Genomic DNA, 14,852 nt, shown 5'->3' with positions numbered 1-14,852 from the left:
CAAAAATAAGGCTTTTAGTAAAGAAGCAACTAGAAGCCAGTGAAAAATACTTTAGAAGACAGTCCTGCCTGAAACTGTTTTCTGAAGAGCCAACTCCCACAGTTCAATTGGGAGAAAATGATGAAGTACAAAAATAACTGGTAATCATGTCACAAACTGGGACCTCACTCAGTCTGCCTACATCCTCGGCCTTTTATTCATTCACTCAACAAACACTTATTGTGCGTACGTGCCAGGTACTGTTGATCACGCTGGGTCACGTGGTGACAAAAGAATCCCTGTAAGCAGGTCTCATGACGCTTACATTCGAGGAGGCAAAACAGACAACAAACAAGCAAAATGCCAAGCACGTTCGATGGCTGTGTGGGCAGTGGGGGGAAGTAAGAGGGAGAGGGGACGGGCGACGCTGGGGGGAGCTTGAAGTGGAGTGGACGCTGAGCACACGTCCTTGCTGTGACCTGAGGCAGCGGGGACCAGCCAGGCGGTGTCGGGGGGAGCGGCCCTGGCACCCCTCACCTGGGCTCCTGCCACCTCCACTTGTCAGGGGGTTGGGATTCTTCTGCTTATTGTAACAGGTTTTCCATAAACTTGAAGTAGAAATTGAAAACCACCTGTCATTTACCTTCCTGCAGCTCCTAGTTGGGCAGGGTACCGTGTCACCCCAGCGGAGAGCAGTAATCTGTCCTCAGGCACACACCGTAAAGCACGTGCTGATTTGCAGAGGGCAATGCCCTGAAGGGCTGGTCGGGGTCCCCCCAGTGATGCTCAGAGATAGCAGGGGATGGTGGTGACGGAGGGTCTCTGTTGAAGGTGGGAATGGCTTTTAGCCTCCCCCTCAAGTGGCAGCCAAGACAGATCCAGCAACTGCCTGCACCTCAGACATGGCAGCCAGGGTACACTAAGGGATGTCCTCGGATTTCTCTTAAAACTCAGCATCTCCCAGCAGGGCCTGGTCTGCCAGGCCAGGTGGCGCAGCTGTGCCCTTTGTGGGTGACGGGTTCCTGGTCGGAGCGCATCTGCCGGGTCCTCTGCGCTCATGTCCCTTCACAGCTTTTGTCCCCTCAACCCCAGCCCCATGCTGAGAACCACGCAGGTGAGGGTCTGGCTGAGTGCCCAGCGCTAACCTGGCATTGGGTGAAAACTCGGACTGTGTCTGTGAAATCCGTGCTGTTCTGCTTGCAGCTGGTCCCGGCGCCTCCCCACCAGCCACGGGAGTGACTCAGACCGTCCTGAGGGCCATTCTTCCTGCAGTCGCTGTATCAGAGCTGACCAGGTGCCTTGGCCTGTGTGGTGTGACGTACAGACACCTTCAGGCAGCCTTGGGGGCGGCACCCAGCACTGGCCTGGCTCTGTGAGACAGAGCCCCAGGGCCCACCCGGCTCCGGAACTGTCCCCCAGGAGCTTATCCCCACCCCCAGGAACCCCACACCTGCCTTTCTCTCCCCCGGGAACCCATGCTGCACTGATCAAGAAATCCCAGCCTTTCTTTCATACATCCTTTGAAACTTAGCCTGGAGCATCAGCAGCCCAGATAAGGGTTGAGCTGGAGGCAATGTTTGGAGTCCTAAGCTGTACTTTTCTCACATCTGGGGCTACACTGAGATGTGTGCTCAGCAGTCACATTTAGAAGGATAAATCCAGATGCTGTGGTCACCTTCTCAAACCAGGAGTCCACTGTCTTGCCAAGGAGGCCAACAGGTGGGATGTAGCGGGTGGGGGTGGGGACAGCCCGTGGAGGAGCAGAGAAACTTGGTCTTCCTATTGCTCTGGTAGCCTGGTGGCAGCGGAGGTGCCAAGAGACCAGAGAGTAGGGCACATGAAGCCATGACCATCAGAAAATGGCCCTTTTGACAAACTGGACCTAATCAAACTTAAAACCTTTTGCACAGCAAAGAAGACCGGCAACAAAATGAAAAGACAGCCTACAGAATGGGAGAAAATATTGGCAAATGATGTGACTGACAAAGGCTTAATTTCCAAAATATACCAACAGCTCATACAACTCAATAACAACAACAAAAAACCCACCAAGCAACCGAGTCAAAAAATGGGCAGAAAAACTAAACAGACATTTCTCCAATAAAGACATACAGATGGCCAACAAACACATGAAATGATGCTCAGTATCGCTAATCATCAGAGAAATGCAAATCAAAACCACAAAGAGGTGTCACCTCACACTGGTCAGAATGGCCATCATCAAAAAGTCTATGAATAATAAATGCTGGAGAGGGTGTGGAGAAGAGGGAACCCTCCTGCTCTATTGGTGGGAATGTAAACTGGTGTAGCCACTATGGAGACCAGTATGGTGGTTCGTTTAAAAACTTAAAATAGACTTACCATATGATCCATCAGTCCCTCTCCTGGGTATCCAGAAAAACCAAAGACAACAATTTGAAAAGATACCTGCACCTCAGTGTCCATAGCAGCATTATTTACAATAGCCAAGGAAACAGACCAAGGGCTCATCAACCGACAACTGGTTTAAGAAGATGTGGTATATATACACCACGTAATATATATATATATATACGATGACATATTAGCCATAAAAAAGAGTGAAATACTCCCATTTGTAGCAACATGGATGGACCTAGAGATCATCAAGTAAAGTAGGGCAGAGAAAGACAAATATTGTATATTACTTATATGTAGAACCTAAAAATAATGTAAATGAATCTATATGTAAAACAAATATAGACTCACCAACATAGAAAACAAACTCATGGTCACCAAAGGGGAAAGGGAGGAGGGGAGGGATAAATTAGGACTGTGGGATTAACAGATAACACACTACTATATATAAAATAAAGCTTTACGGTAAAGCACAGGAAACTATACTCAATATCTTACAATGGAAGAAAACCTGAATCACTTTGCTGTATACCTGAAACAACACAGTGTTGTCAATCGACAATAATAATAATAATAATAATAATAATAAAAACAATTAAAAATGCCCCACCTGAGCCCACCTTGGAGACGAAAACTGGCTGTACGCTGTTCCATGGCTGCAGTTGACCCTTATCCCAGGGGGAGAAGCGGGGGGCTGAGTGGGTACACAGTCCTGAGCGCCTGCTGTGTGCCAGGACCTGCCGGGGCTGGGGATGCATGGTGAGAGGGATGCATCCACCCCAGCAGGTGCATCTGGGGGCTGCCTGCCCCAGAGGAATGCAGGATGAGGCAGCTGCCCCACGGTCCAGCCAGAGGCGGCGGTGTCCTCCATGGAGGCTTTGGGATTCCTTTGGGCAGACTCGATGCCTTAACCCTGGCCTTCTCAACCTTGGCTGTGGAACAGAATCATCTGGGGACAGTTCTGTTTTTGACGTACATTTTGCTTATTCATCAGTTGATGGACATTTGGGTTAGTTCCACTTTTTGACTATTGGGAATAACGCCAAAACATCCGTGTACAAGTCTGACATTGGCCCAGCGTTTTATTTGTTTTGACCATTCCCACACAAGTATTTGGCTGGACGTGTTTTCAGTTTTCTTGGGTCAGTACATCGGAGTGGGATTGCTGGGTCTTTCAAAAGTTTCCACACCCACAGAAAGCAGGACACATAATTATTTTAAGCCTTAAGTTTTGGGGCAACTTGTTACACAGCATCAAGTAACTCAGAACGAGAGGGGCTGTATTAGAGCTATTTCCTTTCTCAGATTCTTGCTCTGCCTTCCCAGCTCCTGGCCCGTGTTCCCCCAGCCTCGGTACGGAGGATGGAGAGAGATGAGATGCAGCCCGGGTCAACACAGAATCAGGCAGACGTCAGCCAACATTGTTTTTTTCCTCCATTTTAATGAACACTTTACAAAGTACAAAATATACTGTTTTTTGGGGGGGAACATTAGGTACTTTTTTCTCTCTGTCATACAGTACATGAATCTCGAGGGTTTTGTATTTCTTCAAGAAAGAAAGAAAGCATGAGGACCCCAGGGTGCAGGGCTGCCCAGTTCCCCCCTCACCCAGACCTTGGGACAGGTGTAGGTGTCACTTCTACTGCTGGTGACCCGGGGCATGCCGGGTGAGGGCGAGACCTAAGACGAGACCCTGGGCAGGGCAGAGACCCCTCTCAGCCCCGCTGTGTATCCAGCATCCACTCAACCCCATCTCAGAATAACGGAAATGATTTTGGCAAAGAGCAAGAGGAGGGCTTGGGGTTTTGTTTGCTGTTAGCCAACCCTCCACCCAACCCCGTTTCAGAACCAACTTTGCCCAGTTCTTCCTGGACCATTAACTGAACAGGTAAACTGAAGCAGTGGACAGGAAAATGCACTGTGCATGGCCTCTGTCTTGGGATCTGAATTTGGCCTGTTTTTCACTCCCCTGCCATGGCCCACCTTTAGTCTCCCAACTTTGTTGGATGCTCTTCGTGGACAAGCCCCAGTAGGCGAGGGGGCACTGATCCCCAGAATCTCTCCCTATAAGTACTGTCTTCAGGATTGGCTGTTCCTGGAGTTGGCCCAGCAGGTCTAGACCTTGGAGGGGCACCTCTGCCCCCTCCCCAGAGCAGTTTGGACAAAGTCAAGGGGATGGGGTGGTCCTGTGATTGAGGTCTGCCACCCCCACCCTTTCAACTGTACATGTGGCCCACGGGTAAGAATGTACCAAGGTCTCAAAATACTCAGTGAGCCAGTCCCTTAACTCTGATCTGGGCTCTGCTGCTCACATACATATTAGTGGGTGTTACAGCACACGCCCACACATATGTGTGTGTATAAACAGAACACTGTCCTGACTCGCAGCACTGCCCACTGTCACAGCATCCTCCACCTTGAACCGAGAGCCACAATCCTCCTCCCCACCAGGCTGCCCGCAGAAGCCACGGGCCAGGCTGAGCCTTCTACCTCCAGTCCAGGCCACAGATGGTGCCTTCAGCCCCAAGGACAGCAGGCTGCCTCAGTCAAGAACTCCTGTCCTTCTCCGCCCAAGAAAACAGACTTCCCAGGAGGGCGTGGGTTTCAAGGCTGAAGCCTGCAGCACCCCCCCCCCCATGGCTTTCTCCCCTGGTTTAGGGAGAGAGTTAAGCGTGTCCTTTTGCTCCCTCTAATTTGAAAATGAAACAAAGAAAAGAGCTGGGATGGGCTCTGACATGGAGGAAAAGGTATCTAGCTATACCAGGGCACAGCTCCCCTCAGGGAAAGTCCCAGCCACTCTTCCCAAGCCCGCCCTCCGCCCTCCGCCCTCGGCCCTCCGCCAGGCTGACCACCGTCAGCCATCGTGGTCGTTCCCGTCCCAGGTGGGTCTCTGAATAGAGGGCTACTCCCCACTCCAGACCTAGCACCTCCTCAGCACAATACAGGAAACCCGAAAAGCCAAAGCCCCTGGCTTTCCGCTAGGAGACCCCATCATCCTCCACCAAGCTCCACTCACCAAGCCAACCACCACCGCCACTTCTCAGTGGTCGTGACATCGGTGCCTGGGCTGCTCCTCAGCCCTGGCTTATGTGGGCGCAGATACATTGGGGGTGCTTCCTACCTACCCCTCACCGTTTTCACTCAGGAAGTGGCATCAAAAATCCCTCAGCCACAGGGCTGCTATGCCATCACCTGGGAGGTTCCCAAGGTCCCCTCTCTTAGCTGGGTCTGGGAAGAGCCCAGACCCAGAGGCTCAAAATAGTGGCCCAGGGTGGCTGGGAACTGTGGCCAGAGGGGCTGGTGGGTGGGCAGGTTCACTTGTGATTATCATCAGGCAAATGGTACCCTTGGCTTGGGGTAGGGGCCTGACCTTTCCCACCTCCCAAAGCCTCCTCTCCTGACCTCCATGGCATCCTCTGTCACCTCAGAGGGGACAAGCCCCAAATGACCAGGCATCATCTAGATACCACATTGGTCACCGAGGCCGTGTTGCCTTAATGGGAGGCCCCAGCAGCCAGCTCCGGGCCACCCACTCTCCCCTTTCCCACCGGGGGCCTGTGGCCTCCAGCTGGTGGGAGGGGAGAATGCTGGTGCCCAGGGGGTTCTGGACCCTGAATCCTGGGAGGTCTGCGCGCCTCTCGTGCTCAGATGTGTGCCCTGGGCTGAGGGCAGTGGTGTGGGCACCGCCTCCTGGGGGGCTTTGGAGACCCTGTGGAGAAGGAGGTGCAGGGCGGGTGCTGCCCTACTCTGTGCTGGCTCAGGCCTGGGGCTGAAGGAGAAAGGGGGTTTCTTAGGAACCAGGGGAGCCCACGGCTCCCCGCCTTCCTCCCTCTCCCCACTCTGTGGTGTGTAGTGATGGGGCGAGCGAGGGGCGAGGGCAGCGTTCAGATGGTTTGAGCTTTCTTACTAGGGAATAGTACAGAAGCAAAAGACACACCTGGAACCCAGGTGGCAGCTCCAGGGCCGCCTGCTCACCCCCCGAACACAGCCAAGAATGCCCAGCCCAACAGGGCTGCCTCTGTGGGTCTGGAGACCTGGCAACAGCTGGAAATGGCTGGGGGCAGCCGGCCACCGAGAAAACCACTCACTTTCCCCAGACGGCTGGAGATCAAACCCCTGACCACGCTGACCCCAAGGACGTGCCGGCCTCCACACACGGCTGGGGGGCAGGGGATGGGGAAGAGAGGGAGTGGGTTTCCTGGATGTTGGCTCCTGCCCCGTTGGCTGGATACACACCTGTGCAGCGGGGAGAGCCGAGTCCTTGCACCAGCCCCTCCTAGAAATGTCAAGGGCATCCACCCATTTCTCAGAGAGACAGGGCCTGTCCCCAGGATGACAACTGGGAAACGAACCTGAGCTTTCTACCCTTGCAGGTGAAAGAAACCAGGTGAGCCATCAGTGATCAAGGGTGCGGGGAGCAGACCTGGACTGAAACCCAGAGGTGACCGTCCAGCTGACCCAGGTCTTCAGGTCGAGAGGACTGGCAAGGGGGCCGTTCTGTTCCAAAGCAAGAAATTCCAACTGCTCCTCCCTCCGTGCTGCTGTCCCCCAATAAAACAAGGGTGTCTGGGGGCCTTGGTGGTAGAAATGGGGGGTGGGGTGGGAAGGAGCCAATCCTACTTTCAAGGGAGACTCGGGGAGGAGAGGGCAGGGACCCTCAACACACACCCCGGGGCTCAATTCCTGGGCTGCTGGTTTAGTTTTTCTCAAGTCAGGGCCGAGGCCGCCAGTCGGCTTCTCTAATAATCGTATTGCCTATATACTTGAATTAAAAATATATGGTGGCTCAAAATGTGCCTGTGTGCATGGCAGACACAGCGGGGCACGCCCACACACACGCGCACGGACACACAGTGGGGTCTGTGTCCACGTACTGCGCACACACCCGTGCGCGCGCTCTCACGCTATATATTAACATATATATTGCTCAAGTATATATGCTATTTACAGTATATATCTATATCAACATAAAACACAGGTATTTATATGTGTGTACAATATACGTCCTAGGGGGTCTGGGGCACACGTTTCTGGGGGGCACGGGGCCGACACTGGCTCGGCGGGAGAGAGGCGGGGAGGGGACACGGTGAGGGGAGTCCACGGGAGGGGGTCTGGAGAGGCGCGCCACAGAAAAATCAAGGCCTTCCAAGGACACAAAGGGGACTCGGGGCCTGAAGGGCCACCCCCATTTTGTAACCAGCAAACTATTGACACGTTTTGGTTGTTTTGGAGTTTTGTGCAAAATGAATCAACTTAAAAAAAAAAAAAAGTGGGCTCCGAATCAGTGCTGGAGCCCTGAATGCCTGCAAGGATCCAGATGCACAGCTCCCCGACCTGGTGGGCTTGCAGGGCTCAGAGGGCCCCACGCGGCTCGCACGTCACCAGGCCAAGAGACGGTCCCTTCTCCGAGCACACACGCCAGCTGCTGCCCGAGTGCCGAGGAGGGCCCCTCAGGTCCTGCTCACTTGGAAAACCCTTCCAGCTGGGGAGGAGGCATGGGAGTCACCCCATTGTCCGTGGGGGCTGGCCTGCCACCTGGCTGTCCACCTCCTTGTGGCCCTCGGGGCCCCTCTGATGCTCAGAACAACTCTGGCTGGGCAGCCCTGTGTAGGGGGCCCCGGGGACCTGTCTCATAGCAGACCTCTGCTCCCAGCTTCCTGCCGCAGAGGCCCCCGCGGCAGCTCCAGCTCTCTGTGCCCGTGCCTGGCCCCACAGGGCGCCAGCCAAGCAACGTCAAGCTCTGGGCCCCCAACGGGCTCAGAAGGCCCTGTCCCCTGAAGCTGCTGCCACCCGCAGCCTGGGTGCAAACATTAAATAAGAAACTAAAACAAGGTATGGTTTTCTCTATTAAGGCTCAGATAAGCTGCCTCCTAGGTCGTGTACTCATGAACGCCACGGTCCCTGGACTGAGACAGGTGGGCAGGTGAGTTGGGGGCAGAGGCCTTCTGCGTTTCCCCCAAAAGTGGGGCGGGGGGAGTGGGCAGGATGATGGGGGAGCCCTGTGCTGGTCTAGTCAGCTGCTGGGGAGGTGGGGGTGACCTAAGAAACCCCAGGCCCTGAATGCTGGGGATGTCCCCACTTGGGCGGACCAAGGCTCTACCTGCCCAAGAAGGAAAGGCAGAGGGGGTAGGAGCTTGTGCCCCAGGCTGGGGGGGTCTCCTGGGAACCCCCTCCCCCAGGCCTGAGTGCTTGTGATGGGGTCTGGACAGGGCCCCCCTGGCAGTCTTGCTGGGAGTCAGGGCACAGGCCCTGCGGTTGGCAGGCAAGGTGGCTGGCGTTCCCTCCCGCAGCTCAAGGCCCCACCCGAGCTCCCTCGGAGCCTCGCCAGCACAGGACCAGAGGGCCGCCCACTGGCCTCCACTCTGCAGGAACCAGCCCAGAGCCAAGGGAACCAGAGACCAGCGACCACAGCATGGTCTCACGAGGGCCTACCCGGGCTCCACAAACTCAGCCCCGCTCAGCCAGCCCCCCAGGATGACACAAGAATCGGTACCCCAGTGTCTTGTAGAAGGCGCCAGCTTCCTTCAGCGTCTGCCCCAAGCTGTGGGCAAGGCTGGACGGGGAGGTGGGTCAGCTCACAAGCTCCCTGGGCCTCAAACATCATTTTCTGGGGCAGGGGTGGGAGAAGAAGGTGCAGGGTTCTCTGGAGGGTCTGGGGGCTCCAGGAAGGCAGGAGAGCAAGGGGAGGCCTTGGCATGGGCCTCAGGCCTAAGGGAAGGGTCAGCCGTCGGGGGTGTCTCCCAGAGGCCTCTGCTTTGGGGTCCCCGGGGCTGATTTTCCAGTCTGTTGAGAAATACTGTATGAAGAGTCTTCGGGGTGGGGCCGGGCCCAGGCCTGGGGGGGCGGCCGGAGGAATGCGGAGCAGGCCCTCCTAATGCTTATCTGCTTGGCTGACTTTCAGGGCGCTGATGACACTGTTGATGTTCTCTTCTGGTACCTGCAGGGGCGGGAGGGAGTGAACACCTGTGAGCCCCTAGAACCAGCTTCCCCTGCACCAGGGCGGGTGCTGGATACTCACCAGTGCGTGGTCGAACTTGAAAGTACTGATGTAGTAGGCGGGGATGTCTGCAGCAGCCAGGGGCTCGGAGATCTGGGCCACAATGCCGCACTCATCTGGGGACAGAGGTGGGGACCTCACTCAGCCTCCTCCCTACCCCGTCAGCCAGCACATCCTTGGCCCTCCTTGCTCTCCAGCTTCTCCATCCTTCTGCTGGCAGTGCCTGCCCTGCACCCAGTCTTCCCAGAGACTCACCACCCCACGCCTGAAGGCTTAGTGCACAGGCCCCTCCATCCAGCAGCCTTCTCTGACCTCCTTGGCCAGTGAAGAGCTCTCCATCCTCAGGGCGCCACAGAACCCAGCTCTAACTGGGATCATCTGCCTGTTTCCGTGCGTTGTACATGGGATTCACCTTCCCTGCCACCTTGCGAGTTCTCTAAGATGGAGCTGGAGGCAGTGTGGGCAAAAAGGCGACACGGGTCCAGGCCCCCTTTTCTGTTGCTCTGACTCTTTTCTAGCCAGATGATGTGGCCAAATCAAGCCCTCTGAGCCTCAGTTTCCTCATCTGAGTGCTCCCTGGGTAAAGGTCCCTGCCTGTCCTAAAGGCAGTCAGGCAGCTGATCACAAGGAATGTGATTTCTCCTAAATCTTCAAAGCAGTGGCGCTTTCTGGTCTCCCCCAAACCTCAGCCAATAAGGTGGCCTTGGGGTTGCCTGGCGATGGTCCTCCGCCAACTTCCACCTTCCTCCCTGATTTGAAGGCACCATGCAAAGCTTCCTCCTACAGGAAGACCTCCAGGATCTGAGGACCACTGTTCTCCATCAACACAATACCTCAAATGCGTCTGGCAATGATGCATTTCCCCAACACTGTCCCCACTGAGTGGGAGAGTCCAGATCTGGCCACCAGCTCCCCATGGGATTCTGAGGCCTGAGCCTGGGCATCAACCTGAGGCCCAGCCTTCCTCCACTGCCATCAGCACCTAAAGCATCCTCTGCACCCCTTCACTCCCTGGCCCTGGTCCTGCTCGGCAGCCCGTCCTGGGACCCAGGAGGTGACTTCGCAGGTCTCTCAATTTTCGCTTTCTGCTTGGTCTCCCGGGGCTCCTGGATGGAGGCCCCTTCGGTGGCTGTTCAGGCCTTGTGACTGCCTGGGGTGCTATTTAGTGGAGACCGGTTGTATCCTAAGATCCTTTAGCTACAGACACATTCATTTTTATTCCTACAAAAGGGGGGTGGGTAGGAGATTAGGGTCTAGAATGGTGCCTTTCCAACCGGGCGTGATCACGGTGACCCATGTGGGATATCAATTTAGAAGACTGGTGACCAGCATTTTACAAAATGACAATAGAAAAGGATAGTACTGGAGTGAGCTGAGTTTTGTGAACCTGTAGAGTTGTCTGTGTATGTGCGTCCTGGGCTGTGATGGAAAACATAGTTATCCCAAATTGTGGTCAAAAACATAAGGAATCCACCAAGCTAGAATCTTTCTGATTCGCAATAAGTTATTTTTCTTGCAGGGCTATTTACAGCTATTAGCCTGGCGCTAAACCCCTCCACATCCTGGAAGGCAGATGCAGCTGCTGCCCGCCAGGTTCACCGTGCTGTTCCTTGCAGTCTTCCCTAGGGCCACCCAGAACAGCCCACAGCAACACGCAGAGGGTAAGACAGCTGAGTTTCATCTACTCTCTCCACCTTGATTCTCCCTTCATCCTTTCTTTTTTCTGTAATATTATTATACTGAATGTATTCTGGTAAACTCCGAACCAAAGCTGGAGATAAAAAGACAAGCCGATGTGCTCGTATTCCTGCTTCTTCCCTGAGTCTCCTTCCCAGTGATGCCTGGCTGACCCTCTTGCTCTGCTGGTCCCTCTACCTTCAGGAAGAAATGGTGACAGACCCATTGATCCGGCATCAGGACCCTGCCCCTCTGCCTGTGAAGACCCAATGAGGCTCCTCTCCCACCGTTTCTACCGTGGAGAGGTGCCTCTGTGTCACACCTCCCTCTGCTGGCACTGCCCTCTCCTCCCCATCAGTGGGGTATCTGCTGGTCAGCTCTGGAGCCACCTCCTCTGGGAAGCCTTCCTTTCCTTAACATTCTCCAAGCCTTACGTATGACAGTGACAGCAACTGCTGCTTGCAACCACTTGGTGTAACCGACACGTTACGGAGCGTTCAGAACCACCCTGAAGCAGCATCCACCATCATCCTTATTTTACAGGTCAGGAAACAGAGGCTCCCAGGTTAACAGCACCCCCGAGGTCACCCTGGTTTCCTTCAACCTTCTTCACTGGCGACCTTTCCTCTGGGTGACTCAATCTCCATAACCCCATGGCCCTGAACTGGGCAGCGAACGTGGGTAGGAGAAATGCTGGGGTCTGTGGAGAATGTGGGTAGGAGAAATGCTGGGGTCTGTGGAGAAGGCGGCCCAAGAGACAGGCTGAAGCCCCGGGTCGGACCAGGAGCCCTCAGTATACGCGTCCTAGCACTCCAGAGAGCAGCCCGCTACCCTGCCCCCAGGATGCTCTGGCTTTGGCCTTGATGTGAGCAGTTAGGGGGTGCTGTCCAGTCGTGGAGTTACTGTTCCTCTGTGACCTTGCTAACAGAAAGGCACAGGCAGGCGGCAGAACTTGGCTCCCTCATGGACCCGTCGCCCCCAGGGTCAAAATGCCCTGCTACCTCTGTGTCCTGTCCCAGGAGCAGAGCCCCCAGGGCTGACCTGATGGCCCTGGAGCAGTCTGTACTTTATCTGGAACATTCTATGCTCTGTCTATGGGAAGTCAGGGTTTACCGACCCCAGCAGGGCTGACTGAGGGGTGCTTCCTGGAAATAACCATCCTGTGATTTATCAAGACCCTCTTCTGGGCACAAGCTTTTTGGTCTGACAAGTCTAGCCCAAAGAAATCATTTCTATTACCAAGAAAAAGCTCGCTGCAGTCACCACAACAGGGCCAGCAGCCTACACCCGATTCTGGGAGAATCAGTACCACACGGCCCTTCTAACTGAGGGGTCTGAGACTGTGGCTCCTTGGAAAATGCTCATGGGACAAACTATCTCCCAAAGACAGTTTGGACAATTGTGGAAACTGAGGCTAGACTGAGTCTTAGGGAATTCGTGTGAAGTTCCTCCGATGGGATCAGATCACTATAGGTATACAGGGAAAAGTGCTTCTTCCCTGGGACAGAAAAAGTGAGGTATTTAGTGGGTGAGGGGATGGGACGTCTGAGTTTTACTGAGAGATGGACAGTAATTATGTGAAAGAAACTCATTAAAAATGACAGCAGTCATTAGCTGTCAACAGTGGGACTGAGGAGTGATTTTTTTTTTTCCTCTTCAATTTTTACCATGTCCCCAGTGTTCTAATTACAAGCAGGTTTTAATTTTCGAGTTGGGGGAAATGAGTGCTGTGGTTGAAGCTGCTTCTCCCATCCTCTGGAGGCCAGTGCTTCCTGTCGTTCAAAGGCTAAGGGACCGTGGGCAGTGGGGACCTCAGTCTCCCCATCCATACCAGGGGTACAGGTGCATCAGCAGTGCTGGCCCACCCCCACCCCCCGTCACAGTGCTGAAGTCCGTGGGGCTCACCGAATCCCAGGGGCTGTCCTCCGATCCGCACCATCTTCCAGAGCTCTCCGGATGCGCTCGTGAACAACAGGTTACTAGGAAACCTTAAACGGGAGTGAGCAATGTTCGGATGGATGTTCATCCCCAGATGTTAACCATGCTCCCTCCGCCAGCCCTCCCTGCACCGTCCCCTGCCCCCAGGGCACTCAGTGCAGGGCCAGAGCGAGGGGGCGGCTGGCCTGAGCTCAGGGGCCCCGAGGGGCCTCCCGAGCCCTCGACGCACTCGTGTAGCTCCCTCGTCTGGGGGCGGGCAGGGTGGGGATAGGAATGCAAGGCAGGGGCCAGATTTTGGAACAACTGCCCTCTTTGCTCAGACTGGTCAGGTTACCTCTCCCCAGCTCTAGACGGGGGGCTGAGGGACAAACAGTGATGGATGACACTGGGTGACCCATGGTCTTTTAGGGCAGGGTGGGTGACATGCCCATCACAAGCCCCCCCCCCAGCTCACCTCTGCTGGGTCTGCACGTCCATCACCAGGGAGATGTAGCCCTCGATGAGGGAGAAGGAGAAGAAGCGGATGTGGCCACAGTCGTCACCGGCTGCCATGGGGTCCTTCACCCTGGGGGCCGAGGGAGCTGGTGAGGGGTGGCGTGGGAAGAGCACCAGCCTGGCCAAGTCCTGGCTCTGATCCTGCCTCACTGGGGGACCCTGAGCCAATGCCCCCCATTGGTCTCCTTCTCTGTGAAATGCGAATGATTCCACGGCATTCATGGAGGTGAGCACCGCACTTCACAGTGCTGGGATCCAGCTGGCCCTCGGTGCAGGTGACACTTACCCCTTACCGGGCAGGGTCTCTGTCCCTGTGTTGGCCCACACAGTCTGTGGTCACTGTCAGCTTGCTGGACCCCGGCCCCACCCCACCTGGTGTTGGCTTAAACTTAAAATCTGCTTTATGGAAAATTGCAAAACCTGGCATCGACCAAATGAAAAAACTTGAGTTCCTGGCTCTTCAAGTGACTAGGCTCGCCCTTGGAGCTCAGGGGACAGGGGGTGTTTGTCACATCTACACGTGGGCGGGGGGCTTCACCAAGCTTTGGAGTTCCCAGGGAAGAATGGCTCCCCTCTTAGAATGGGGCTTTGGGGTAGAGCCATGACTTCCCCTCTTAGACTAGTTTCCAGGGCTGGTCTGTGCCTCACCCCCCAGGCTGGCTCCCGGAGCAGGTTTGTGCCTCCCCTCTCAGACGTGAGCCCTAAGCAGACCCACGTCGCCCCTCAGCCCAGCCCGCAGCCCCTCACTCCTACCCGTTGGAGTAGAACATGACGTCCATGAGGAGAGTGGCAACAGCAGGCAGTGTGTCGGGGTCCAGGCTGGTGACGCAGAACCTGTTGCTTGGGCTGGACAGGGGGTGGATGACGGGCCTCTGGACTGCGAGGGCACAGAGACATCAGGTGCTGAGCGGGGAGGGGAGAAGCAGCTGGGCAGTGGGAGGGCCCAGGAACAGGGGTGGGGGCAGTGGCAGCTGCTCTGGGGAGGACAGGCTGCAGGCCCTGTGAAATCTGGCCCCCATCACCACCTAAAGCTCTCCTGATTCTCCAGGCTCACCTCTAGGGCCTAGGACTTTTGCACATGCCATGTCATCTGCCTAGAACGCCCTTTCTAACCTTCACCACTTGGGTTAGCTCCTATTTGTGCTCCAAGCTTCAGCTTGAGAGTCACTGGCTTTAGGAGGCCCGCCCTGATACCCCGGGTCAGGTCAGGGGTGGCCACTGGCCATCGCTGGCTGCACCCTCGCTAGACTTTGGGCGTAAGGTCTGACCAGGACTGTTGTACTGTGTTATGCCTGGCCCTCAACTGATGCTCTGAGAACGGGGCTGCCCTGGCACAGGACCTGATAACTTCTTGATGTCTCTCTGCATAGATCCCTCCTCCCTCAACTCA

General features: G+C 55.4%; 1 protein-coding gene across 1 annotated transcript in view; it reads right to left on the bottom strand.

The window, feature by feature from the left end:
* Positions 1 to 3,776: 3,776 nt before the first annotated feature.
* CASTOR2 (cytosolic arginine sensor for mTORC1 subunit 2) overlaps positions 3,777 to 14,852 on the bottom strand; it is a 51,058-nt gene continuing 39,982 nt past the window's right edge. Inside the window, exons 5-9 of the mRNA XM_006201356.4 lie at positions 14,216 to 14,339; positions 13,422 to 13,532; positions 12,935 to 13,017; positions 9,374 to 9,468; positions 3,777 to 9,292 (exon numbers count right to left, since the gene is read on the bottom strand). Coding sequence (XP_006201418.1) covers positions 9,227 to 9,292; positions 9,374 to 9,468; positions 12,935 to 13,017; positions 13,422 to 13,532; positions 14,216 to 14,339 — 479 coding nt within the window. The 3' untranslated portion in view covers positions 3,777 to 9,226. The remainder of the gene's footprint in view (positions 9,293 to 9,373; positions 9,469 to 12,934; positions 13,018 to 13,421; positions 13,533 to 14,215; positions 14,340 to 14,852) is intronic.

The sequence above is a fragment of the Vicugna pacos genome, chromosome 18 (assembly GCF_048564905.1).
Source record: "Vicugna pacos chromosome 18, VicPac4, whole genome shotgun sequence".
In the NCBI taxonomy this organism is placed as follows: Eukaryota; Metazoa; Chordata; class Mammalia; order Artiodactyla; family Camelidae; genus Vicugna; species Vicugna pacos.
This window is presented reverse-complemented; position numbering and strand designations above follow the sequence as displayed.